Consider the following 26,332-nt stretch of genomic DNA (forward strand, 5'->3'; position numbering starts at 1 on the left):
ACATTATAATATTAGGTGTCATAAGCCTTTTTATATCTCTGGTCCCTGTAATTTCATTGAATCATAAGCAATTAACACTGGTGACTAATATATGTTAAATGCTTGGTTATAGCAGTTTAAGAATTTTCTTTTTGTCATTTAATGATAGAGGAGAAGATACCATTGTTAAAGACTGGAAATTTAAAGCAGTAACCTGAGGAAATGACATTTTACTGAGGTAATAACACAATTCACACAAATAAAGAAGAAAACAGAAATGAAGCTTTAAGAAACTGTGTTATAGGTTAAGTAAGAGTAATTATGTTTAGAACAACCTTGGGCTGATAAAGCTACTTAAACCCACATTGACTGTATCCTTAGACATGTCAGGCTATTGGCCCTTAAAAATCACAAAGAAAAGACAGACATTTCATGGGTAAAATGAATCTCTCAAATACAATCTGTTGTTTTATATATATATATATATTATATATATGAATATGAATATGAATGTACGTATCAAATTCAGAACAATAAATTGTTGCATTTTTCCTTAATGTTGATGTTTTGCTTTATGTACATATGTTTTGTTGAAAATGTTTTCAATTTTTTTCACAGTAAAATGTTGTTGTTCCCAATTAGGAAGAAAAGATAAAAATATGAAAATACCTACCTTGCTCTTTGTTACAGGTTTTGGTTATGTTTCCAAGGACATAATTACTATGACTCAGGTTGAATGAGGGCTTGAAAAGCTAAGTGTCTTCCCCCACAAAACTTTCATAACTTAAATATTCTGTGTCCTCATCAAGATTATAACTGAAGTTTTCCAGGAAAAAAAAATATGAAGGTGTTGGTTTCTCATGATTTGATTGAATGTGATCCTTTTTGTGTTTTTTTTTTTTTAACATTTGTCCTTTCTTTGACTGTAGGTTTTAAGAGTATATAAACGACATTCCTCTGACCACTTCTCTAATCCATGTTATTCAACTATAATTTTTTTTAAAAAGTATCTGCAATCATGTATTTCCCCAAAGGCCAGGAAGCTAGTGTGAACAAACAGTGGGTGGTTAATGAAAGGGAAACGTGTGCAAATGGGATATAACTTGGATTAGTTTAAATAAATGTGTTGCATTGTAAGTATTTGTAATATGCAAATTACATTATGCATTTTCTAGAAATTTTCTAAATTGCAATTAATTATTTTGAATGACACAGCTGGTATATTAAAGAAAATAATCTGACCTTAAGTTGTTCTTCCAAAGCAGCAGTTGCATGGTCTCCACTAGATTCATCGACTACCACCACCATATGAGTGAGGGAATTGACCCTGACTTGTTCCTGTTCTAAGTCTTCTTGAAGCACCTGAAAGAATGAATGAATGAATGAATGAATAAATAAATAAATAAATAAATGTAATTAAAATAACAGTCTTCTGAACTGATGCCAAAACATTCCTTCCCAAATGGGTGGGATTTAATTTCTGTCATGTTTTGGGTAATGTAATTTTTTATTAAACTAAAACTGTTCCAAGAAAATTTTCTGCTATGGTGCTCAGCAAAATTAGACATTTCTACTGTCAACTGAACTTGGAAGTACATGGAGGAAGAATCTGTTGAAAGAAGTATGGTAAGATGTTCTACATCTTATCCCACCTCCTCTCACTTTTTCAAAGACTTTTCTCCTAAAATAACCTGCAGCCTCTGGCATCTGCAGTCTCCATTTCTCTACTGAAGTTCACCATTATCAACTAAAACAAGACAAACTCTCTTGACCCAACAAACCCTTCCTCCTACTACCTTATTATGTATCCCTCTTCTCCAAAGAATATTTTGTTTTCTACACTTACTAATTCCATTTCCTTATCCCACTATTCTCTTTGCCAGTTATCCCATTGCAACATGGCTTGCAAAGGTTGCCATCAACTTCCAGGTCCCCAAATTCATTCTTCATGCATTCTCTTCTACTTCACGTACCACCCCTTCCTGATTATCCTCCCACGTCACTAAGCACTGTTTTTTACTCCTTTGTTGGTTCCTTCTTCTCTGCTCAACTACAAATCAGATGTCATTCCTTTGTATAAAAGCCAATGGAGTCACATCACACTAAGAAGGAAAACACAAATTCTTTCCCATAAATCCTTCTGCAATCTAGCACCTGCCCACCTCTCAAATCTAACTGCATACCCTTCTTCCCCTCTTATACTATGTTTTGGCCATACTTAACTTCTCTTTCACAATCTGTCAAACTGTTTGCTTTGTCTGAAGTGTTCTTCCTCCATATCTCTAAATAATGTTTCCTTCTTATTGTTCAAGACCCATTTTAAGTGTCACTTGCCCAGAAGGGCTTTTCATGAAGATGCTATCTAAACTTCCTTCTCAATTACACTCAGTCTAATTTTTTAAGATACCATTTTCACTACTCAATATTTTCTTATATATTGGTTTAGTCATGTATTGTCTGTACAACTTACAGGAATATACTGTCCACTAGAACAGAGATGTTCCTTGTCCTTCTCACTACACATTACAAGCAACTGAAGATCAATAGACTGTTGCTAAATGAATGAATGATGCCACTTGGGGGTGGGATGGGTGGGGAAAATCAATATGCAAACATGAGTTTGGATAAAGATTACAATCTAACAAGAGGGAGTCACTATTTAAAAAACGTAATTGTAACTGCCCTGACACCACACATAATCATAAAACAGTAGTCCACTCTTTTAAAAATCATAGTATACAACTTTTTTGTAAAGATAAACAAGGTAACAGAGTAAGGAAAGATAAACAGAGAAGGAAAAAACAGAGAAGGATGCTCTAGAACTGAGACATCTTGCCTGGGAGTTCTAGTTCCCACAAGACCTTATCATGCTACACTAATTGTGATTAGAAAATCCCTACATGGGTATGTAAAATGTATAGTCATCTAGTTTGCTCCCTGGAACACTTTATTATATAATACAAGAGTGGTAAAGCAAGTCTGGGACAAGGTCTATTAATTTCTAGAAAATCTGCAGTCCTTGCCTGTGGAACAATGGTGCTTGGTACCTATCAGACCAGCTCTTAGTTATGCAAGCCCTATGGAATATGTAAGCAAATTTATTTGGGATTGGCCATATCACAAACTCAAATGCATGAGCATTTTTATCCTAGGACTTTTATTTTTTGAGTCTCACCATTTTAGAGTGCTATAAAATCACTTACTTTTAGTTCCTCTCTCTAGATTTTTCATGCCATATTTTCAAGTGAAGCAATTTAGAATAAAATGACTATGCATTTATTTTGTGTGTGGAGTCTATACTGCCTATCACTCCTTTGACATTCCGGAGCTTACATTAGGTAATAAAACTCTGTCATGAGGCCGAAAATGGAAACATTAACATTCAGAGTTGTCCTTGAAAGTCATGTTGAGTCTGTGTTTTCTGAGTTATATAAGGCAGGACTGGGAATATTTCATATGTACCATCCAGGAATTGTAAAAATAATTAAAATAATATTTTGGTGGCCACTATATCGTAAGTTGGTTTCTTTAATTTGGTCAAATTCTTTCTCCCTATCATTCAAATATGAAAGCATATATAATTACATGTATTCAAAACAACTAGGAAATAATGCTACATTGTTCACTTTTTTACATCTAAACTGTTGTTTTCACTGTTTTAATATATTTTAGCAAAGGAACTTGAGAAAATTATTGTATGACCAATGAAGCACTAATTTTAAACTGAGGTTCAGTCTTTCTAAAGCATATGTGATCAAATGTACTATTTATTTTCTCCAGCACTTAGATTTCTGATTTTGTTTTGCTTATCTAGTTGCTTTATAATCAGAAATTATATTCTTGCCATATTTATCAAGGGTTTACATTTTATGCTTTTACAGAAGTGCTAAAACAAAGAACCACTAAGGCTAGTTGTCGGTTGATAGTTTCAAAATCAAACTTAAGACCTATCGGGATCTGTAGAGAGTATCGGGAGACAATGGAACATGGGAAAGGCACTCTACAGTGGCTGAAATTCTTGAAGAGTACACAGCACCAGAGGAGATTAGCATATACTATTTGATTTATTTCTGGGATTTTTTTTCTCTTCTATGACTTTTTCAAATTATACCTTTTCTGTTACTCATAATCAGGCATTAAAGCAGAAACAGTTAAACTGACTTTTCTGAGCATACTCCATAGCTGCAAGACAGAAGCTACGGGAACATTTGTAATCATATTTCCTATTTCCCTAGACCTCCTCTCTGAAAATAAATAGAATGCATACCACAGAATTTGCTAATGCCCCCAATATCAACAAAATACAAAAGACGATAAACTATCCAATGTCTAGAATTCATTTTTTTAAAAAGTTGATCCCTGATGGGCACTGACAGGGCACCTGACGGGATGAGCACTGGGTGTTATATGTCGGTAAATCAAACTCCAATAAAAAAATATACAAAGAACGAATAAAGTCATCTTTAAATAAAAAAATAGAAGTAGCAAGAATGTCACATACAGAAAGGTGGGTTTAAAAAGTGAAATTTTCCCATCCACCTACATATCCATGAATAAGGGCTTGGATCATCGGTAGGAACTATGCCTTCCTGCTTCCCTTTTTGAGGAAACCCAGATTCTCAAGACTACTCATTTTTAAAATACATTACAATTTTAAAGCTGTTTTAAAACTAATTTTAATTAAATATTTACTTCTTATGGATTTGAATTTATCATAGCTGTACTTATACAATAGAGATTTACAGTAGATTTGCTAATCCTGAAATACGAGCCAAGTTATTCCAAATATAGATATAGCTCCAGAGAAGTATGCTAACATTTTTGCCTATCAGAAAATAATATCTTCAAATTAAAATGCTATGACTGCTAAAGTATGTTTTTCTTTATTAAAAACATAAAAATTATACACACACGAGTAAATGCTAGGTATTTTATTATGTAGTTCTTACAGTTATTTTTATTAAAGTAATGCATTTGTTACACTTACCAAATGAAAAAAAATTCAGGCTCCTAATTGCATTTCTATACCATTATTAGATAGATACAAATGTCAGAAATGTTTGTTCTCTAATGTCAACTAACAATCTTTTTTTTATGACAAGGGAAAAGGCCAACAGTGAAACTCAACATTAAAAATGCTTAGATTTGACAAACAGATTTTGTTATACCTCTGTACATAATTCTATTTCTTATAAATTATTCTGTAGTTAAAGGTCCTGACAAAATTTGTTATTCCCTTAGTACATATTCACAATTTTATGATTTAAATATGACTTTTCTTCTATTCCCTTCAAATGTCATCAGTGGTAGTGAATCCTTCTTGCCCTGACCCATGTCAAATTGTTTTTCAAAACCTGGCTCAGAACGATCACTAAAGAGTCAGTTTAGTGTTTACTCCAAACTTAAATGATTTAACTCTTTATTAGCACATCTGTGAAATAATGCTTGAAAAACAAAGGAATGGAAATGCATAAGGCTAGGAAATTACTAGATTTGATGTGTTGAGGTGAAGATGAACGACTAATAGAAACATGGAGAAACAGAACATAAAAACAAGGCTGGGTCTCTCATAATCTCCGTAGGAGGTTATACAATACTCCCCTCAGCCATAATATATGCTCAGGAACACGGAATAGGAAAGGGCAGTAGCTGCCTACATGCACAGTTTATTTTATTACTCCTCTACTTCAATGATCAACCAACACAAAATTGCCAACACCAGGTCCAACATGCACACATACGTGTACACATGCACACACGTGTACAGACACATCTAGAAACAACACAGATCATAGGCTATGCATGGATTCTAAGGCCATCTGCTGCCTCCCATTTATTACTTTAAATTAATATAATTAAAAGATGATTAAGAAAATATTAAGTTTAAGGAATTTTTAGTTTTTAATTTAGCCCAAAAATGTACACAAAAAGAAAGGATGATAAAAACAAAACTTATATCTAATATAAAATTTGCAAAAATCTTAAGAAATTAGTAGAGCTTCTAGAAAAATGGGATAAGTCCAACAGGTAGGAAAGTAGTATTTTATTTTATTTATTTTATTTATTTTAATTTTTATTTATTTATGATAGTCACACACAGAGAGAGAGAGAGAGAGGGGCAGAGACATAGGCAGAGGGAGAAGCAGGCTCCATGCACCGGGAGCCCGATGTGGGATTCGATCCCGGATCTCCAGGATCGAGCCCTGGGCCAAAGGCAGGCACCAAACCGCTGTGCCACCCAGGGATCCCGGAAAGTAGTATTTTAAAAAATACATCTCAGGATCAAAAAAAGTCCCTAGACACTTATGCACAATTAGCTAATGCAATATGTCTGGATATGAATTGATTTTATTTTCAAATAAAAACATCCTGGCCAAATCAGAAAATTTTATGATTTCTTAAAAAATGATGAGAAGGTAGGCAATTCATCCTTCTCTTCACCTTTTCTCTTATGGTCATTCTTATTTCCTTCTTTCCATCAGCTCTGCACTGGTCTAGGCTCTGTATCTCCTGCCTCCCTGAGTGAAATGATCTGTAAATGACTTGTCATTTTATTTTCAGTCCAATATTCATTTTGCTAAGCCTCACTGGTCATAGTATGGTCTAGTTTTCAGGAGGATCTATTTATAGTATGTAATTTTGTTGTACATTTGCTGAATATTTTAAAAAATCTACCTCAACAGGCCTCCCTAGAAGACCTTTTAATTTGATATCCACTTACTAAATGTAATTATATTATATTAGTCTTTATATCAGGACCACTGTTTTTATCTTTTTCTTAGAAATAAATGTTTATATTTCAGCCAATTCCTAAGCTACCAAAGGGGGCCCTAAAGACCATTTCAATGAAGATATCAGAAAAATTTAAAAACCTAAAGCTTCCCACCTAAAGCTTTCCAATTGCAAGATGGGGGCTCAAGAAGTATGAAAAAATTGTTGTAAAAACAGAGTTCATAATTAATGTACCCTGCCTTGTTCAGAGTATAATAGGGTATTATATGGATGACAGGTTAATAAAAATATATGCATGCTTAAAGGTGTGGGATCTGAAGTCAGATTTCCTGGGTTTGATTTCTGGATGCACTGCAAACCAGTCATGTGACCTTGAGAAAGTCTTCAACCACACCAAGCTTCAGCTTACTAATTTTCAAAATGGGATAATAAGAATGTCTATCCCTTTAGATGGTTAGGAATCCTGAATACAATATAATTGCTTAGCATACTGCCTAGCACACAGTATGAACTCAATAAACATTAAGAGCTAGTTAGTACTAAAAACTCTCATTTAGGCACATTGAGAACAAAGATTTCAAACCCTACTGCAAGAATCCAATAGTCACCTCATTCATGTTCATCTAATTCCTGCTGTCTATCATACTATAATAGGTATCATTAGTACAGAAAGAGCATGCTTTCAGAAATCCAAGAATGAAGAACTGAAGTTACAGCAAATTTTGGGGATTTGGAAAGATAAAATATGAATTTTAAATCCATAAGTAAGACTTCAACTTCCAAATTATTTACATGAGATTGACAATGGTAGTTTTAACTAACTGATCTAGGGACACCTGGGTGGCTAAGTGGCTGAGCAACTGCCTTTGGCTCAGGGTGTGATTCTGGAATCCTGGGATCAAGTCCCACATCAGGTTCCTGCTTCTCCCTCTGCCTATGTCTCTGCCTTGCTGTGTGTGTGTGTCTCATAATTAAATAAGTAAAATCTTTTTAAAAAATAAACTAACTGATCCAGTGATCACACACATTGTTAAAAAATGAGTATGGGCAGAACACCTATGTTACAGGGCAAGGAGGACAGACTCTAATCACTAAAATAAAGACCTCAATTCTCATACTTTTTCTCCTTCCTCTGTAATTTGCACAGGTATACAGGCACCCATACATCTTGCCTATAGTTACACTGCTGAAATCAGAAAGTCAAGGGAACCCCACGAAAATTGAATAAATAATTACAAAATGCCTTTAGCCTGACAATAATTAATGAAAAAGAAGAGAACAGGAATATTGGAAGAGAGGAGTGGGATAGAAGTTTTCAGGCACAGCATAGAGGAAGTGATATGTAGATGTGATATTCAATTCTACTGATTATCCTCCTGCTCCAACATTACTGCCATTCTCTTCATAAGCAGATTTTGCTCTATGTTCCCTTTCTAGTTCCTTTTGCCCTAATTTTGAAGAAAGTGCTACAGGATTCATGGTGAAAAATCCTTTCCTTAAGCATTTTAATTCTGAGCACTTCTATATGCAGCTACCACTAATAAGCTCTCTTTCCTGATTGCTGACTCTGAGTCTGAGGACTTCTATGCAATCTCTCCATCTCTTTCATTCAGATACTCCCAAACCAGGGAAAACAAATGCCACACTTGCTCAAGCTCCTGGCTGCTCACTGCATTTGCTCTAGCCTCTAGGATAGCCACCAGACTCAGACTTCTTTGGAATCTAAGAAAAGAGGGCAAAGAGTCTGGCAGATAGGTCAAGATGAAAAGCCAGAGTCTACGGATTACTATTTAAGTTACCTTAGGCAACTCCTTAACCACACCGAACACATTTATTTATCTGATAATGAGGGATTTAAATCCCTACAGGAAAGCTTTTATACTGGAATTAAATGAGATAATACATTAGAATCAGGTACCACAATGCTTAGAGTTGGTAGGTGGTGAGGAAATGCTCATTTTTCTTCTATTTCTGACATTATCATCTTATCATTCAATTCTTAGACTAAGATCCATGGAAATAGTCACTCTGGGCATCAGTATTTATTCCCAAAACTTTTGATAATTACATCATGTATCTTCTAATTACTAATATTCTCAGTGTGCTAAAACTATAGATCATATAAAAATATCCAACTTAGGGGTGCCTGAATGGCTCAGTCAGTTATATAGGTGACTGTATGTTTTGGCTCAGGTCTTGATCTCAGAATGGTGAGGTCAAGCCCTAGGGTGGACTCTATGCTTAGGGGGGAGTCTGCTTGAGATTCTTTCCCCTACCCTTCTGCACCTCTCTTGCTCACACACTTGTGTTCCCTCTCTCTCAAATAAATAAAAGCTTTTTGAAAAAAAATCCAATTTAGTAGTTTTCTCATTCTCACTAGATATAATCCCGCTCTTTAATTGTTAATGGAATCTAAAATATTATCCAGTATAAACTGTCCCTGCAATATGTAGTTCCACTGAATAACAGAATGCTACCAGTTGTACTAGAAATCATTTTGCTCATAACAGAACTATTAAACAAAAATTATAGTATACTGTAGTTACCAATTTAATATTCCTTAGAAAGAGACACAGTGCCATATTCAACATTATTTTTAATATGAGAATGGATTTATGCTCTTGTACTTTGTTATACATGAATATTTTTTCACGAAAAATTATTTTCTTAAAATTCATATTATCATATTTGTTGTAGCTTTCTTTTGAAAAATTTTCCCCTAAAAAGCATTCTAAAATGTTTTTTATACGTAAATAATTCATTTACATTATTAATGTTGCATTACCTATTCAAGGGAACTGGAATTAATTGGTATTGGTTCAGAAAAACAGAGATACTTTACATTAGACTAACTCCTTAAGTGAGAGATAGAATCATCTGTTTTCCTTTTTTTTTTCTCTTTACCCTCACCAGAGCAAGAAACTTCTAATAAAGAAGCATTATAGGAGGAATTGAGAATAAAAAAAAAATCAAGATAGTATCTCTAAGATTATGGCATCTTGGATAGTTATATTTCAATAGATGTATTGACAACAACAAGGCTGTGATATTTTGAGCAATGTAATGTTACTGAGTCAGTACTCAGTGATTTTAATGAACCAAATAATAATCTGTTAGCTGGAATAACTTGATTTGTTAAAAAAAAAATAACATGAGCACAGATTTATCATCATCATCATTATTAAATTAATGGCATATCTACTATGTAAAGTTATCCTTGGAATCTGCTGCTTGGTTATAGCATGTTGATGGGAAATTAGATGCCTTCTCAATTAGATTTTATAAAATTAAAACTGAGCATCATTCATATACAACTCTGTAGAATATAAAGAGTGGTACTGTCCTTTTCTACTTTAACTTGCCACTTCCTTACACCAATAGAATATTTATTATCATTCAAATCAATTTTATTTGGCTTGGAGTCATGTCTTATATAATAATAACAGCTAAGGTCATGCATATAATTCTGGGTACCAGGTATTATTCTGGGTATTTTTTACGCAATTATATTCCAAATGTTTTTATCATCCCTGTAAGATAGATATCATAATAATCATCCTGGTATTACAGAGTCTAATATACTGCCTCCAATATACTGTAATATTAGATATATTAAGACATTTAAATAAGGGTAAGAGATAGCTATGTCCATTTTATATGACTGCATGACATATGGCACATAAAGAGAAACTTAAACTCTTGTGTGTAAGTGTATGTATACATGTGTATACTCTACTAGAATGTATACTCTAGTTGAGTTCCAGATTTCAGCCTTCTGATGATGCTTGAATTCAACCTATTACATTCTAAAGACTACTACCACAAGGCTCACTTGGAAAATATACAGACACATACAAATAGGTCCTACTGTATGTTCTTACTGTTTGAAAGCAGGGTTAAAATTGGGTCATTTTGGCAAAAAATACTAATCAAAGCAGTGTTTAATATGAGGTTTGGGGCGTTAGTAGGTGGTTCAAGTGACTTTTTTCTGCATGGCATAGTTTCTTTGATTGTTCTTAACTTCTCTCTCATGAATCCTTCCTATCTGGATATTCTCTCTTGTAACATATTTATCATCATGTTGTATTTTGACTATTCTCTTATGAATTTTTCCTATCTGGATATTCTCTTTTAGAACATATTGTCATCATGCTATGCACGGATATGGTCATGGGATCTCCCACTTGAGAGAATACATGTTTTTATTCCATGGTTCCTATTATGTGTCATTTGAAGGTCAAGTAAGGTCCTTATGGAATCCAAAAAAAGAGAAAGTACAGTATCTCTAGGCCTTCTCTCTCCTTTCTTAATAAGAGTCTGGGAAGAAAGGTTAAATTGTAAGGCCAGCTTTAAAAAAAGGGGGGGGGCAACCAGACCTAATTTAGCCAAGACTGAGGCCAGAGGGCAAAAAGTCCTTATAATTTACATTAAGTTCATTGTGACTCAAAAGGTCACAGTTCTGAACACAAATATAAGAACAGAGTCTTATGATTACAGACATTATAGTTTCCCCAGCTGGTTCCCTCTTCACATATTCCTCATGAATTGATCACTCTGGGGCAGGTCCAATGAAAAATCTGATTCCATCAAATGGATTTCCTTTTCCATATGAGTAAGGATTACAAGCTTGATTTCTATGGACCTATCTAGGTACGACTTCTGCTGGTATCTTCTGTGATACTTATAAAGAGGCCAGGATTACAATCATTGAGGAATTTTAACGGGGAATTAAACAGGGATAGAAGGAAAGAACAAATGTCAGAGGTAGTGAGAGGGCATCAGAGATGCTATTTCCAAGGAAGTTGTGTTATAGATGTGCTCCTTCATCTATGAGTTATTTCCTTGCCTCTACTCACAATGCTTTTGTTTATTTAAGTTGTCAGATTATGTGTAAGTAAGGAAGCAATGATGAGGCTTCTGTGTGTGATAAAACTAGTCAGAATTATTTAAAGTGTCTGCTCCAAAAAGATATTTACAGAGCATCAGTTATGTGCTAAGTAACTGGCTAGGCATTAGAGAAACAAAGAGGTCTATCTGGTTCTCTGGCTGTAGCATGGTAGTTTTTTCCTGATTATATTGTTTATCTTTATTGCCATAGCCACCAAACATTCATTAATCACTTATCAGGATAAAAGGAAATAAAATGGAATTTCAAAGCAGTAACCAATAACATACTGTTAATCTTACAAAAGATGGAAGAGAGCTAACTAGTTACTAAAAGCATTCTTGATTCCATGGTATTCTTAGGCTTTTTGGAATCCTGCACTTCCCAATTATTGCATTTCTATCTTAGTATGGTCTATTTTTTAAAATCCAACTTTGCTTCCCAACTGCCCAGTCTCACAATCTATTACTTCAAGCCCTTTGCTCATTTCCTAAATTTAGTCCTGCTGGTTCTGCTGTTGATTTCTAAAACGTTTCCTACACCTGTTAACAATTTTCATTGACATTGCTTCCATTCAGGCTCCTATACACTTTCTGCAGTATCTTCCTACCATGTCATCTGGCCTCCTATTGATCCCTGCTCTGATTTATCTTACAAGATATATCTTCCTAAAAAATTAAGATAAATTTTCCTAAACCACTACTCTTCAGTTTAATTTCTCATCAATAATGGCTCCCTTCTACCCATGGAGTAACTCCAAATGCCTGAGTCTTGAGTTCAAGACCCTCCACAGTCAGGTTGTACTCTTAGCCCTGAGGATAGTGCAACACATGACAAAGACAAGTGGCACAATCTACATTTCCCCTGCCTCATTTCCTTTGCCCAAGCAAGTCACTATTTTTAATATTTTCAAGCCATTTTCCATATTCTGCCTGGTACAATGGTCACTTGTTTTCTGTGTTTTTATCTGTTGTACTAACATGTGAGTTTCCTGAGAAAGATTCCATATATAAAAAGTGTCTGTATTCCTCACAGCACCCACTGTGCTTTCATAAGTGTTTGTTCAATGATATGGAACAGAATGCAATGGAATGAAATCAAGTGCCAAATCCTTTAGCAGGGTTACACCAAAATTCTTCCCATTACATGAACATCTAGATCATTTTAAAGGTCACCAGAATAGTAAATTTCCCAATTTTGGAAACCCAAACGTTTGAGATTAACTAAGCTGCAAGGAAAGGATAGGTGACTGAGCTTCTAAGAGGTCATTTGTATTAATCGGTACTTAACCTAGAACATTCACTGAAGTCAGAATGTAGTGCACATGCCATATTTATATCTTCAGATTCTAATAACTTGTATGGTAAGGACTTTGTTGATGCTGTTACTAAGCCAGTGTTGCTAATAACAAAAGGCTAAATCTCTCAGAAGAAATGGAAACTTGGCTAGTACACTGAGCATTAACCTTCATCTCAGGCCGACTGTGCTTTGAGACAAAAGGTTCCTCAGTCAAAAGCTTCTCTTTTAATTAAAAGACCCTCCAAAATAGCCAACTCTCTTCCCATTAATGAATATCTAAGCCCACAACAGACCTTTACTCCTAACTAATATTGTCACTCCTTCAAGGGAAATTCTTTCATTCCTTATCAACATAGCTAATAAAATCCGTCTCTTAAGACAAAAATAACCAACCAGAATTATTTCTGACATGTGCCTTCACAAGGGGAAGAAGAGGCTGAATTTATTCATTCCCAAGAGATTAACTTTTGGGTGACTCAGATCTAAAGTAAACTTGTAAATTCTCTCCCCAAAGCAATAGCTGTGAAGAATGATTGTTCTTTCCAAATTTTGTAGCAAATTGAACTTTTCCCTGTTACCCAGAGTTAACACTTTTGCTACATTTAATAGTAACCACTAATATAGGATCAATTGTTCTACCTTGCCTAATTGGCAGATTCAGTAAAAGTGACTTATCTCCATGACATTTCACAGTGGTTGCACTTCTAGCTTGCCTCATAATAAAATGCTGTTGAAGATAGCAAAGGATCCTGTCAGTGAACATAGAGAAGCATATCTGTAATATTCATGGTGTAGTTGCAAGATTTGCAAAGTTTCTTTTTCTGTCCTCGAAACCAAGGAGAACAAGAGAGAGGGAAAGAGGGAGGAAGGGGAGGGAGAGAAAAAGCCAGAGTCCTCTGTTCTGAGAAGAATTTAAATGGACTCCCAGCAACAAAATCTGTGCCTCTTTTTTGATTTTGTCATCTCTAATCATCTCTTAGAAAAAGAAAGATGACTAAGGGATTTAATGTCTATCTATACATAGCTAAAACCCCTAAATGTTAACTTAGGTGAGGAGTGTGATGATGCAGCCGGGTGGAGTTGCTTTTTTCAACTACCAAGGTTACTGATGTATTTGTTGTCAGGAGAAATTTCCATATTTTCATTCACCTACAATGCTTGGAAAGAAAAGCGACAAAGTGAATCAATGACTACTTAAATCAGGCTTTAGTTTGAACCCAGTTACCTAAAGAAACAACATTTATCTTTTTCTGTTTTATGAAGCATGGCAAGAATAACAACAAAAAATGTACTCCTTTTAGTGTGTACTTTTAAGAAAATATGCTTCCCATTTAAATAAATTCAACTACAGAGAACAAAATGATGGTTGTCAGAGGGCAGGGGTGGGGGACAGGTGAAATAGTTGATAGGGATTAAGGGGGGCACTTGTGATGAGCATGGAGTGTTGTATGGAAGTGTTGAATCACTATATTGTACGCCTGAAATTAATATGACATTGTTTGTTACCTACACTGGAACTTAAATAATAACTTTAAAATAAATAAATAAATTCAACTCCTTTATAAATTGTTTGATTTTGTTGATCATTTTCTTCTCCCCATCAATATTTTAAGTAACAAAAGAATATTAGCAATTTTCAAACTTTCTCTTAGCTGTGTTTTTCCCTTATCTTAGTTTTACAAAAAAAAATATATACATATATATGTGTGTGTGTGTATATATATATATATATATATATATATATATATATAGCCTGAAGTGGATTTAAACAGTTAAAGGTAGAAGCTGGCCTCACTCTCTGGGGTGAGAAACAGAAACAATTCCATCTGTTTCTCCTTTTGTACTTATATGAATAAGTCCTGGATGTAAAAGATTAGATAATCAACTTGCATGTAATTCTGTTGCTTTTTGTTTCAAATTATTCTCTTCAAAGCAATTTCATACTCATCAGAAATGGCATATTTTCAAGTAATGGACAATCTAGTCAAATTTTATGACAATATTAGTCAACTATTTCGCATTCTGTTCACTCTATATCTTCCAGAGGAATGTGTAAAACATTCCAGGTAACTGTCAGAATATGAAGATTCTAGGTGGCCTGTCTATGCTGACTGAAGAATCTATTCAGGGTTTCCTTGTGGTTGCCCTAAGTCATTCACACTCATGGCTAGCCTCACATTATTCTGCCACTTCTCCTAATGGAGTGCTGGCTTCCTGGCTTCCTCCTCAGACTCCAGGCATCCAGGGGCAACATCATTACCTCTGATGTTCAGTGTTACCAGCCTTTGTCTTGCCCTTTCCTAAAAAAAGGCTTCACATTCTAAAACTAATGGAAAGATTAAAATAGACATTATTTCCTATATGAAGATGTGGAGAACATGAGAATTAAGCAATTTCTGAAAATTATGCATTTAGTTTGTGACAAGGCTGAAGAGTACCCTGGCTTCCTGGGCAAGAAGGTTGTCTTACATTGAGTTCCTCTCCAAGCAGACCTTGAGCGAAGGATTTGGGGGCAAAGAGTTTATTTGGGAAGATATCTCAGGAGGCATTATGAAAGTGAAAGCGTGAAACAGCATGGACATCTGGGGCTCAGTGTTGCTGGGAAACTGTTGAGAGACTATGGAATTAAGAAACACCTTGGAATTATCTCACTATGAGGCAAGGATTCTGGGAGATTTATCCATCATCCCCTGTTCCTCCTCGGCTAATTCATAACAGCTCTGGTAGCACTAAATGCTTCCTTCCCACCCTCAAACTGGCTGAGATTATCTTGTGGTAGCAAATGTCCTCAGAGAAGCAATTAGTGTATACAAAAACAGTCTGCATGCAACTTCCAGTGCAGGCCAAGGGGAAGAGGGTGACAGAGTGTCTATGATAGGAGTGCATTAACCACATGTGAAATGTGGTCCAGTTTGAGATCTAGTATTGGATCTAACTTCTTCATCAGATATTCAGTTAAAATCTAGATGACAAATTCGCCTCTTTTCATCACAAGTTCCACATGAAAATTAGACTAGAGTTGAAGATTTATGTTTTCCCTCAATGGTGCAGTGGATGGAGATGACCAAAGCTACAGCTCTCCCTAAACTGCTTGACTGTAATCTGCTATGGCCAAAGGTTGGATGTGGGGGCAGCAAAAGCAAGGGCCAGCCGGCCCCATTTGTCATTGAACCAGAAGCTCATTAAATAAGAAAAGAACCTGGGACTTGGAAAGAACAGTATGTTGCATCTACATAGAACTATGAAACTAGCTCTGACAAAATGTTATACAAAGAGAATAAAGTTGGGTGAGATGCACATTTAGGAGAACTGAGTTGAGGAAGTAGATATTTCCTTTCAAAGCCACAAATCCAAGAAATACAGAATCCTTAGTAGGGTTATCAGATGAAATCCAGGATGCCAACTAAAATCAGAATTTCAGATAAACAATGAGTGGTTTGGGACATACTTGCATTAAAAACAATTATTTGTTGCTTATCTGAAATTTAAATTTAGCTAGGCTTCTTGTATTTTTATTTCCTAAATCTGGCAAGCCCAATCTGGACCATTTATGAAGGTTATTTTGCATGCACGCATGAACGCGCGCACGTGTGTGTGTACGTGTGTGTTTGCACGCGCACCCCGTGTGTTTCTTTATGGACTGAGCAAGCTCTTTTTCCTACAATAAAACTCAGATCTAGCTTTATAATGGTTATTAGAAGGAAACACCTTCAAAATTCCATTCAGAAATAATTGTCACTATTTGCTGGCAATAGGACTTCATCCATGGAACATCCTAAAGATGGCATCAGAAACTGTTAGAACTAATAAATATAGTAAAGTTGCAAGATATATAAACAATATACAGAAATCATTTCTATGCACTAACAACAAACTTTCAGAAAGAGTAGTTAAGAAAACAACCCAATTTACAATTGCTTCAGAAAGAATAAAGCACCTAGTAATAAATTTGACCTAGAAGGTGAATGATCTGTACACTAAAATCTATTAAGATACTTATGAAAGAAAATGAATAAGACATAAATAAATGGAAATATATTTCATGCTCGTAGATTGTAAGAATATTAAAATGTCCATATTAAAAAATAAGAAAATTTCCATATTGTCCAAAATAATCTAGAGATTTACCTGCAATCCTTATCTAAATTCCAATGGTATCTTTCACAGAATGAGAGCAAACAATCCTAAAATTTGTATACAACCACAAAAGATCTCAAATAGCTAAAGCAATGTTGACAAAGAAGAAAAAAGCTGGAGGCATGATTCTCCCTGGTTTCAAACTATATTATGTAGCTATAGTAATCAAAACAGTATGGTTCTGGCATAAAAAACAGACACATCAATGAAATATAATTAAAAAATCTAGAAATAAACCCATGCGTATATGGTCAATTAATTTATGACAAAAGAGGCAAGAATATACAACGAGGAAAGGACACTCTCTTCAATAAATGGTGTTGAGAAAAGGGCAGAACCACATTTAAAATAATTAAACTAGACCACTGTCTTATATCATGCACAAAAATTAACTCAAAACAAATTAAGACTTGATGCATGACCTGAAAACATAAAACTCCAAGAAGAATACAAAGGTGGTAAGCTCCAAGAGAGCAGTCTTGGTGATAATTCTTTTTTTTGGATTTGAATCTAAAGCAAAGGTAATAAAAGCAAAAGTAAACAAGTGGGACTACAGCAAAGTAAAAAGATTCTGCACAGCAAAGGAAACCCATCAACAAAATGAAAAGACAATCTATAGAATGGCAGAAAACATTTGCAAATCATCTATCCACTAAGGGATTAATACCCAAAATATAAGAAGAACTTATACAATTCAACAACAAAAATACAATCAGGGACACCTGGGTGGCTCAACGGTTGAGCATCTGCCTTTGGCTCAGGGCATGATCCTGGTCCCGGGATCAAGTCCTGTATCAGGCTCCCTGTGAGGAGCCTGCTTCTCCCTCTGTCTGTGTCTCTGCCTCTCTCTGTGTGTCTCTCATGAATAAATAAAATCTTTAAAAAATACAATCAGATTTTAAAGTAAGCAGAGGATCTGAATAGACATTTTTTCCAAAGAAGACGTACTGGTGGCCAACAAGCATGTGAAAAGATGCTCAACATCACTAATCATCAAGGAAATGAAAATAAAAACCATAACAAGCTATCACTTTGCATTTCTCAGAATGCCTATTATCAAAAATATATGAAATAAGAAATTTTGGTGAGGATGTGGAGAAAAAGAGAACCCCTGTGTACTGTTGGGAGGAAAATAAACTGGTCAACCACTATGGAAAACACTATGAAGGTTTCTCAAAAAATTAAAAAATAGAAATACCACATGATCCAGCAATTCCACCTCTCAGTATTCACTTGGAGAAACAAATGAACAAAACAAAACTTATAGATACAGAGAACTGAACAATGGATGCCAGAGAGGAGGGAGGTTAGGGCATGGGCAAAGTAGCTGAAGGGAGTCACAAAGTACAGACTTTCAGTTACAAAACAGTAAGTCAGCTAGATGTTATGTACAGCACAGAACTACAGTCAATAAAATTGTAATGCATATTTGAAAGTTGCCAGGAGAGTCAACCTTAAAAGCTCTCATCACAAGATTTTTAAAAAATGTTTAACTCTGTATGGTAACAAAATGGTAACTAGACTTACTTGGCTGATCATTTTTCAGTGTATACAAATTTCAAATCATTATGTTATATATCTAAAACTTATATAATGTTCTATGTCAATTAACATCTAAAACATGGATGCTGAAGGGGCACTGGGTGGCTCAGGTCCTGATCCCAGGTTATTGGGTTTGAGCCCTGCATAGGACTCCCTGCTCTGTGGGGAGTCTGCTACTCCCTCCCATCTGCCCTTCCCAATACTTGTGTGTGTTCTCTTTTTCTCTCTTTCTCAAATAAATAAATACAATCTTAAAACATAAAAACATGATACTGAAAGAGAAAAAAAGAAATATTCCTGTAGAAATCCTAATCACAAAAACAACAAATGCTTTCTGGCAACCAAAGGGCATAATTTGTAAATGTACAAACAAAGTGAAAAAAGATAGAAATATTACAAACGATAGAGTCTGTATTTTATAGAAAAGCAATGTTACAGGTGTTCACTTTAATCAAGCCTGGCCTGTTCTAAAACTTGAATTGAAGGTAAAAACATGTAAAAAAAATCTTGTGTTATTAGTTAAATTTGCATTGCAAGTAATCCCTACAGAGTCTTTCTTCCAAGAAACCAAAATTTTAATAAACCACATATCTAGAATTGTTCTCCTACAGGGATATTGTTTTTCAGATATGAAAAGCCTAGGTATTCTGTATTTGAAAAAAAACAAACATTTCAAAATGTATTAGGTAAGAATGACTTCCAAAACTCTTCTTAATTGAAGCTTCAATTCATTCCTATCTGTAAACCATAATACATGTACGCATGTGTGTTTGTAATACAGATATATACATAGAGTTTGTTTTCCAGTAGAAAGTAAATAGCTTAAAATATACTGACCTTATGTTGTTGTACTTGGCGTTTTAGGTCTTCAATATCAGGTCCAAGGGGCTCCTTCTCCATTTTCCTTGTTCTCTCTTCTGTTTTGGTTAGCCAGTCATTTAACTCTTTCAGTTGCTGATTCTGGAGATCCATTAGAACTTTATGTAAACTGAAAATTGGAAAGATGTCTATTAATACCTCTATCAAAATAAGTGTACGTACTATTATTAAGCCTATAAAATAAAACTGTTGACATTTATAATTTATGGCATGTTCACACTGCTTGGTGTCTATTAAACACTAAGAAGTAAGGGAAGCAGAGCCCATGATCAATCACCTCTGCAGCTATTCTTTCTTCTATTTATTATAGTTCACACATCCCAATTTTTAGGAAGTTTCACATAGCTAACTAAATGTGAACATGTTAAGTAAAAGTAACCCATCTCTGATACCTGAACTAATAGCATATCCTGGCAATTGTCCAATTTTATCTCCATTACTTTAATATGTATGGTGATTAAAGATGGCCAAGAATCTTTTGCCTCTTTTGCCAAGAGTCTATTTCCATCCTCATGAATGTAGACTAGCCTTGTGATTTGTCTTGACCAGTAGAATACGGCAAAAGTGACACTATATGAGTCCCAAGTATAAATGCTTTAAAAGAACAAGGAAGCATTTATATTCTCTCTCAGAAGCTAGATGCCATGCTATAAGAAGACCACACTACAGTATTGAATGATGAGAGATCATGTTGAGAATGACTCCAGAGGATAAAATGCTATTTTAAAAGCTGAGCTTCCAAACAAAAAACAAACAAAAAAAATCAAAAACTAAAACAAAAAAAAAGCTGAGCTTCCTGTTGAATGCAGCCCAAAGAGTGATCTCAGCCATATCACAACTACAGAACAACAATCCAGACAAGCCTTGCCCACATTTCTGATCTACAGAATCATGATGTAAATATAAATTACTGTGTTAAGCCACAACATTTTAGAATCATTTATTATGCAGAAATAGGTAAGTGAAAGAGATGTATTGTTTACAAAGAAGTAAACAACAGTGGGCTGGGTAATGAATTTAAAGCCTGGCAATGTGCCGTAAAGCCAACTTCTTAAACTTTGTCAATTAGATTTCCAACATCAGGGACATGAGACAGTATCTTGTCTATTAATCACACAACTTCATGGTGAGGCTGAAAATTAAAGTTATTTCATCCATTCAACAAAAATTGGAGACTCAAATGAGAAGTGTTAATACTTATTTTGAGGTATATATTCTTTTTTTAAGATTTTATTTTATTTATTCATGAGAGACACAGAAAGAGAGACAGAGATATAGACAGAAGGAGAAGCAGGCTCCTTGCAGGGAGCCCGATGTGGGACTCAATCCCTGAATCCAGAAGAAAAGAATCCCACATTGTTCTTTATAGTTGAAGAAATGTTCCAAGTATAACACATATTTGTTAGAGTTAATACGGAATTTCCTTTTAAAATACTATTTACTTCCTTTTTCAAACTTTCAGACATTCCACTTAACAAATATTCACTGAACTCCATACCTCTGCTGGAAGCTCCTCTTAATTAGGATGTCCATGTGGTGAACCTCTGTGAAGAGCTTACCTTTGTACAGCTTTCCTTTAGACCTTAACAATTATTTTTAATATAGTGTTCAAAAATGGTTTTTGCTTTTCCAATGTTTTTACTTTAGATACTTGGATTACTCAGTAATGTCTGGTCAGTACTTAGAGCTTCCTGTGTAGGTGTTATATGAAATAAGTCAACAGGTAGTAAAAGGTGCTGTGCCTCCTTTGCTAAGGCCTGCAAAGAGATAGCATCAATACCTGCAGGTGAATTACAAGCTAGAGTTACTCAGAGAGAGCAGCAGGGAGGGGAATAGTGGCTCATGGCAATGTCTGAGCAGCAGTAGAGGCAACCATGAGGGCACACCGCTATCATAAAGTTTGTGTAGAACCTTTACAATACAAATGCCCCTTTTCTAAATGTGATAGAAGGGGTAACTTTAGAAAATTGGGGGTTATAACTAGTCCATGGGTTAAAATATAATTAAATATTAATTTTTTAAAGATTTTATTTATTTATTCATGAGAGACACAGAGAGAAAGAGAGGCAGAGACACAGGCAGAGGGAGAAGCAGGCTCCATGCAGGAAGCCTGATATGGAACTCAATCTGGGGACTCTGGGATCACACCCTGAACCAAAGGCAGATGCCCAACTGCTGAGCCACCCAGGTGTCCCTAAAATTAATTTTTAATTAATTTTAACTATATTGGCTAGCATGCATTCAACACTTTTTGTGTGTTAGTCTTGTTAGTAAGCATAAAATATGTACGATTTTAGTGGATCCTAAATGATGATATACGATCCATTTGTGGTTTGCAGAATGATTTTAGTGGCACAGGGGAAAACCTATGAAACTATTTTAATATGTCTTGGTATGTATCTTTTTTTAAGATTAATTATTTGAGATAGAGAAAGAGAGAACACAAGCAGCGGGGAGGGGTAGAGAGAGAAAGAGGAGCAGACTCGCCCTTGAGCAGGGACCCTGATGCAGGGCTTGATCCCAGAACCCTGAGATCATGACCTGAACCAAAGGCAGACACTTAACCAACTGAGCCATCCAGATGCCCCTGTCTTGGCTTAGATCTATATGGCTAAGCAATATGGGTACACATATGTTTATATACATACATATATATAGTGAGTCTATATATAATTTTAATTTATATATAAAATCATACAGCTTAAGATGAGGCTAAGTAAAGGTAATTATTTTAAGGAAAAGCATTAAATATGTGATGATGAAAAGGAATGCAGATATGGAAGGAAGTGTGAAGGTGGAAGATGACCGACTTGTGTTTGAAAAACACCAAATAATTACATTTTGTCTTCATTATCACCTACTGAGGTAGATGATACCACTGTTATTTTATTTCTGAGGACAATGGATTTTGGGAAGGTTAAAGAACTTGCCCAAGGTGTCTCAGTGACAAGTTAAGACAGTATATAAATGCCAAACCATCTGTGACCCAAGTCCATGCTCTTAACTTTGACTGACTCATCTTCCTTCTTTATGGATCAAAAGCTATGTTAGGTTGGGTCATATGAAGTTGCTGATAAATGAGTTTTCATTCCACAAAATGACAATTTCACATTGTTCAATTTAAAATATTATTGAAATGCAAGAAAGAAATTCCACATTTCCAACTAACATTCAAAAGATGCAAATAAACCAGGGAAATTTGTCAAATTCATAAAATAAAAGTCTATCACCCATGGGCAAGAAAAGAGTTTGCATTTTATGGTTTTCGAGTGGTCCTTTAGAAAGGGCTATAAAAGCAGAAGGAAAACGAAGCATAAACACATGACTGGCAATAGAGAAAGGAGGACAATGGAGCTAGAATAAACTAGTGTCAGACAGGAGACAGTCCTGACAAAATCCAGAGGCAGAAGCATGTCAGGATATGACATTGGGAACTGCTGCAGCCAACTTCCAATTGTAAAATCAGCCAAAGACAGACAGAGACTAGCAAAACCAATAAATTGAAATGACCTAGAGGTTATAATGCTAAGTGAAATAAGCCAGTCAGAGAAAGACAAATATCACACGATTTCACTCATATGTTGACATAAGACACAAAACAAACAAAGGGAAAAAAGAGACAAACAAAAATAGACTCTTAAATACAGAAATCAAATCTGGTGGCTTCCAGAGTGGTGGTGGGTGAGGGGATAGGAGATATAGGTGAGGGGAGTAAAGAGTAAACTTTATCTTGATGAGCACTGAGAAATAGAATTGTTGAATCATTTTATTCTCTATCTACAACTAATTTAACACTGTATGTCAATTATATTCCAATAAAAGAAAGAAAGATCCTGGGATTTTGATGGCACAGTGGAGTCACACACTTAACCTAGAGCTATCTCACCTGTGGCTTTATTGTAATCTAAGATAATGACATCCTTACGGTTTTAACCACTGCTTCCCAAACTTTAATGTGCATACAAATCTTGTGGGGGATACCTACTTTCTAAGTCTGGGGAGGGGTCTGCCGGAGATTCTTCATTTCTAACAAATGCCCAGGGCATGCCAATGCTGCTCATCCATGGATCATACTTTGAGAAGCGATGGTATAAGCCACTTGTATTTGGTATTTTAGCTGCAGTAAAAAAAGCATCTTAAGGAATATAATTTTCCAAATAATTTTATTGATGATCTCTCTCACCTCACACCCTGCTATGGGAACATCTCTCTACGAACATGAAGAAAACACTGCAAGCACAGTCTGCTTTACAGAGATTCTGGTGGACTATAGAAAGGCATTTATCTCCTAACCAGTACTGCTCAACAGATCATTATAATGATGTAAATATTGTGTATGTGTATTATCCAATACAATAGCCACTAGCCATGTGCGGCTGTTGTGCACTTGAAATATGGCTAGTATAAATAAGAAACTGAATTTTTACCCATATCTAATTACAATAATTTACATTTACAGCTAAATAACTACATGCAGCCAGTGGCTGCCATATTGAACAGCACAGGTCTAAATCAACAGATAACTGGATTAACAACAACAAGGATTCCTTACTTGGCCATCTTTATCCATAAGATTTTATTATTTCATGCAATTTTTTTAGATTTTATTTATTTATTTATTCACAAGAGACACAGAAACAGAGAGGCAGAGACACAGGCAGAGGGAGAAGCAGGCTCCCCCTGTGGGGAGCCTGATGCAGGACTTGATCCAAGGACCCCAGGATCATGACCTGAGCCAAAGGCAGATGCTCAACCACTGAGCTACCCAGGCATCCCTCACATAATATTTATAAGGAATGATATCCTGAGTTAAGGAATTTAGCAATAAATCTGAATGCCATTTTCTGAAATTTTGGTTTTCTACACAAATTTATAAATGACAAAATTATAAATGTTTTCATTAATTTCAGCCCATGTTTGATAGTCCAAATAGTGTTTCTTGGGTTTTATGAAAATACATTATAAAATGTATAAAAATACTTAAAAAACATAATCCTATGCAAGGTGCTATACTAATAAATATGTAAAAGTATAGACTTCATAGATCCTAGGGACTTAGAATTAAAAATTACTAAGATAGGTTCTCAGGCCCCATTTCTTAGACTTCATAATTACTTGCTTATATACAATTCTCAAATAAGAAATGTAACTAATGAAAGGAGGTAAAATATTAATGTGAATTTACAGATTACAAAAAAAATCCCCAGTGATGTTCAAGTAGCATGTTATGCATGTAAAATACAATCATATGATTTCAGCTATCAATAAAACCTACATATGTGATTTAAGGGAGGGCTATTTGTATGAATTAGAGAAACTGAAATTTTAATGCACCTTTTACTCTCAAATGCATGCCATTTAGTAACTAAAATCACACTGAAAAAAAAACAAAATTAATTTATTTACTTATTCAAACTGTTGGCTTGAAAATCTCCAGCAAAATGGCCTTACAGACTAGATTATATAGTTCTGATTTTAGCTCAAGAATTGTTTATGTATAACTCAGTGCTCTGGAAATGCTGAAAAATACTTAAATATGTAGTTATTTTAACCCCCTTGCATGGCTTTTTTGTTTCATTTACCCTATTATGCAAGGGATCAATGAAGGTGACTTTTACACATCAGGTTTTTATTGAAACTATCACCAAAAGGTAAATTAGTGGAATTTATATCCAGATACATTATTCCAGTGAACATCCAGGGGTGAAAATGACTGTGTTGGTTTTTGGGACTCAGGCATAAATTTTTTACTTCAGCCCTTGAGTTTTCACATGTGGCAAACTTTTGGGTAGCTGAGCCTAGGCAGCATGACTGTATCAGGATTAACATGAACCAGAGGCAAGGAGATGACAGGGAGACAGGCTTAGGACATATAAAAATGTCTTTACTAAATTATTTTAAAATGAATTATACTATATAAGTAGTAGATTATCTATTAAAATAGTAGTTTTAACCTTGTGGAATGTGGGACATTTAAATATAATTTTATGTATGAATAACAAATTACATTTATCATGTGTCAGACAATAGAGGCATTACTATAATTAATTTTAATGATGCAGGAACTGATCTTAGCCTCAATTTACAGACAAGGAAACAAAAGTTTACCTGGGTCAAAGGGCAAGCAAGGGAAGGTAGGAAAGCGGGAATCAGGTTTGGCTCTGGGGCCTATTTCACCATTATGCTATACTGCCTGTACTAATGTGAGTTTTTTTAGAGATTATTTTTATATCTAGTCCTCATTTCATTTATATCAGTGATTATCACAATATAAAAACACAAGGAAAGAAGGTAGTTTAGTGGGATCTTATAGAGATTGTCATTAATGGATAATTTTGCTCTTTCTTCTCACAAAAATGAAGAGTACAGTTCTAACTATTGAGACAAATGCTCTTAACATAAGATTTACATTAATGATAGAAACCACAATACACCAAGACCCAGTTTCCCTCAAACATATGGTGACAAGGTAAAATAAACGACCAGATACTTTAAATATCTATAACATTTCACTAAACGTAGGAATCAGAAAATATGATATATTCTAGGCAAAGTAAAAGAAACCCCATATTGTTTTAAAATTGTAAAGCAATATTGATTTTTTAAAGCAAAGTTTCAGTAATGCATAAACAAACATATGTAAAGGCTTTTGTTGTATGGCAGTAATGAATGGGCCATATGAAGCATCATATTAGCAGTTTTCAACTCCCAAGGTTTGGGACATTTATCAAAGCTCAAGGAATGCCTGGGAATAATAAGGTTTAAAACCAAGAATCCAATAAAAACAATGACCCCAAACATGTAAGACTTTCACCATCACTGTTACCTCTATCCTACCACTTTTACTACCCCTACATCCACCCCCAGTCTGCAATTTCC

At 34.9% G+C, this 26,332-nt stretch overlaps 1 protein-coding gene across 6 annotated transcripts in view; it reads right to left on the reverse strand.

Moving 5' to 3' along the window:
* DMD (dystrophin) overlaps window positions 1-26,332 on the reverse strand; it is a 2,039,779-nt gene that overhangs the window by 1,435,466 nt on the left and 577,981 nt on the right. For all 6 annotated transcript variants that reach the window (XM_055339022.1, XM_055339018.1, XM_055339021.1 and 3 more), the window contains 2 exons: window positions 19,412-19,562; window positions 1,222-1,341 (listed from right to left, as the gene is read on the reverse strand). In XM_055339022.1, coding sequence (XP_055194997.1) covers window positions 1,222-1,341; window positions 19,412-19,562 — 271 coding nt within the window. The remainder of the gene's footprint in view (window positions 1-1,221; window positions 1,342-19,411; window positions 19,563-26,332) is intronic.

This window comes from Nyctereutes procyonoides, unplaced genomic scaffold, assembly GCF_905146905.1.
Source record: "Nyctereutes procyonoides isolate TBG_1078 unplaced genomic scaffold, NYPRO_anot_genome, whole genome shotgun sequence".
Classification (NCBI taxonomy): Eukaryota; Metazoa; Chordata; class Mammalia; order Carnivora; family Canidae; genus Nyctereutes; species Nyctereutes procyonoides.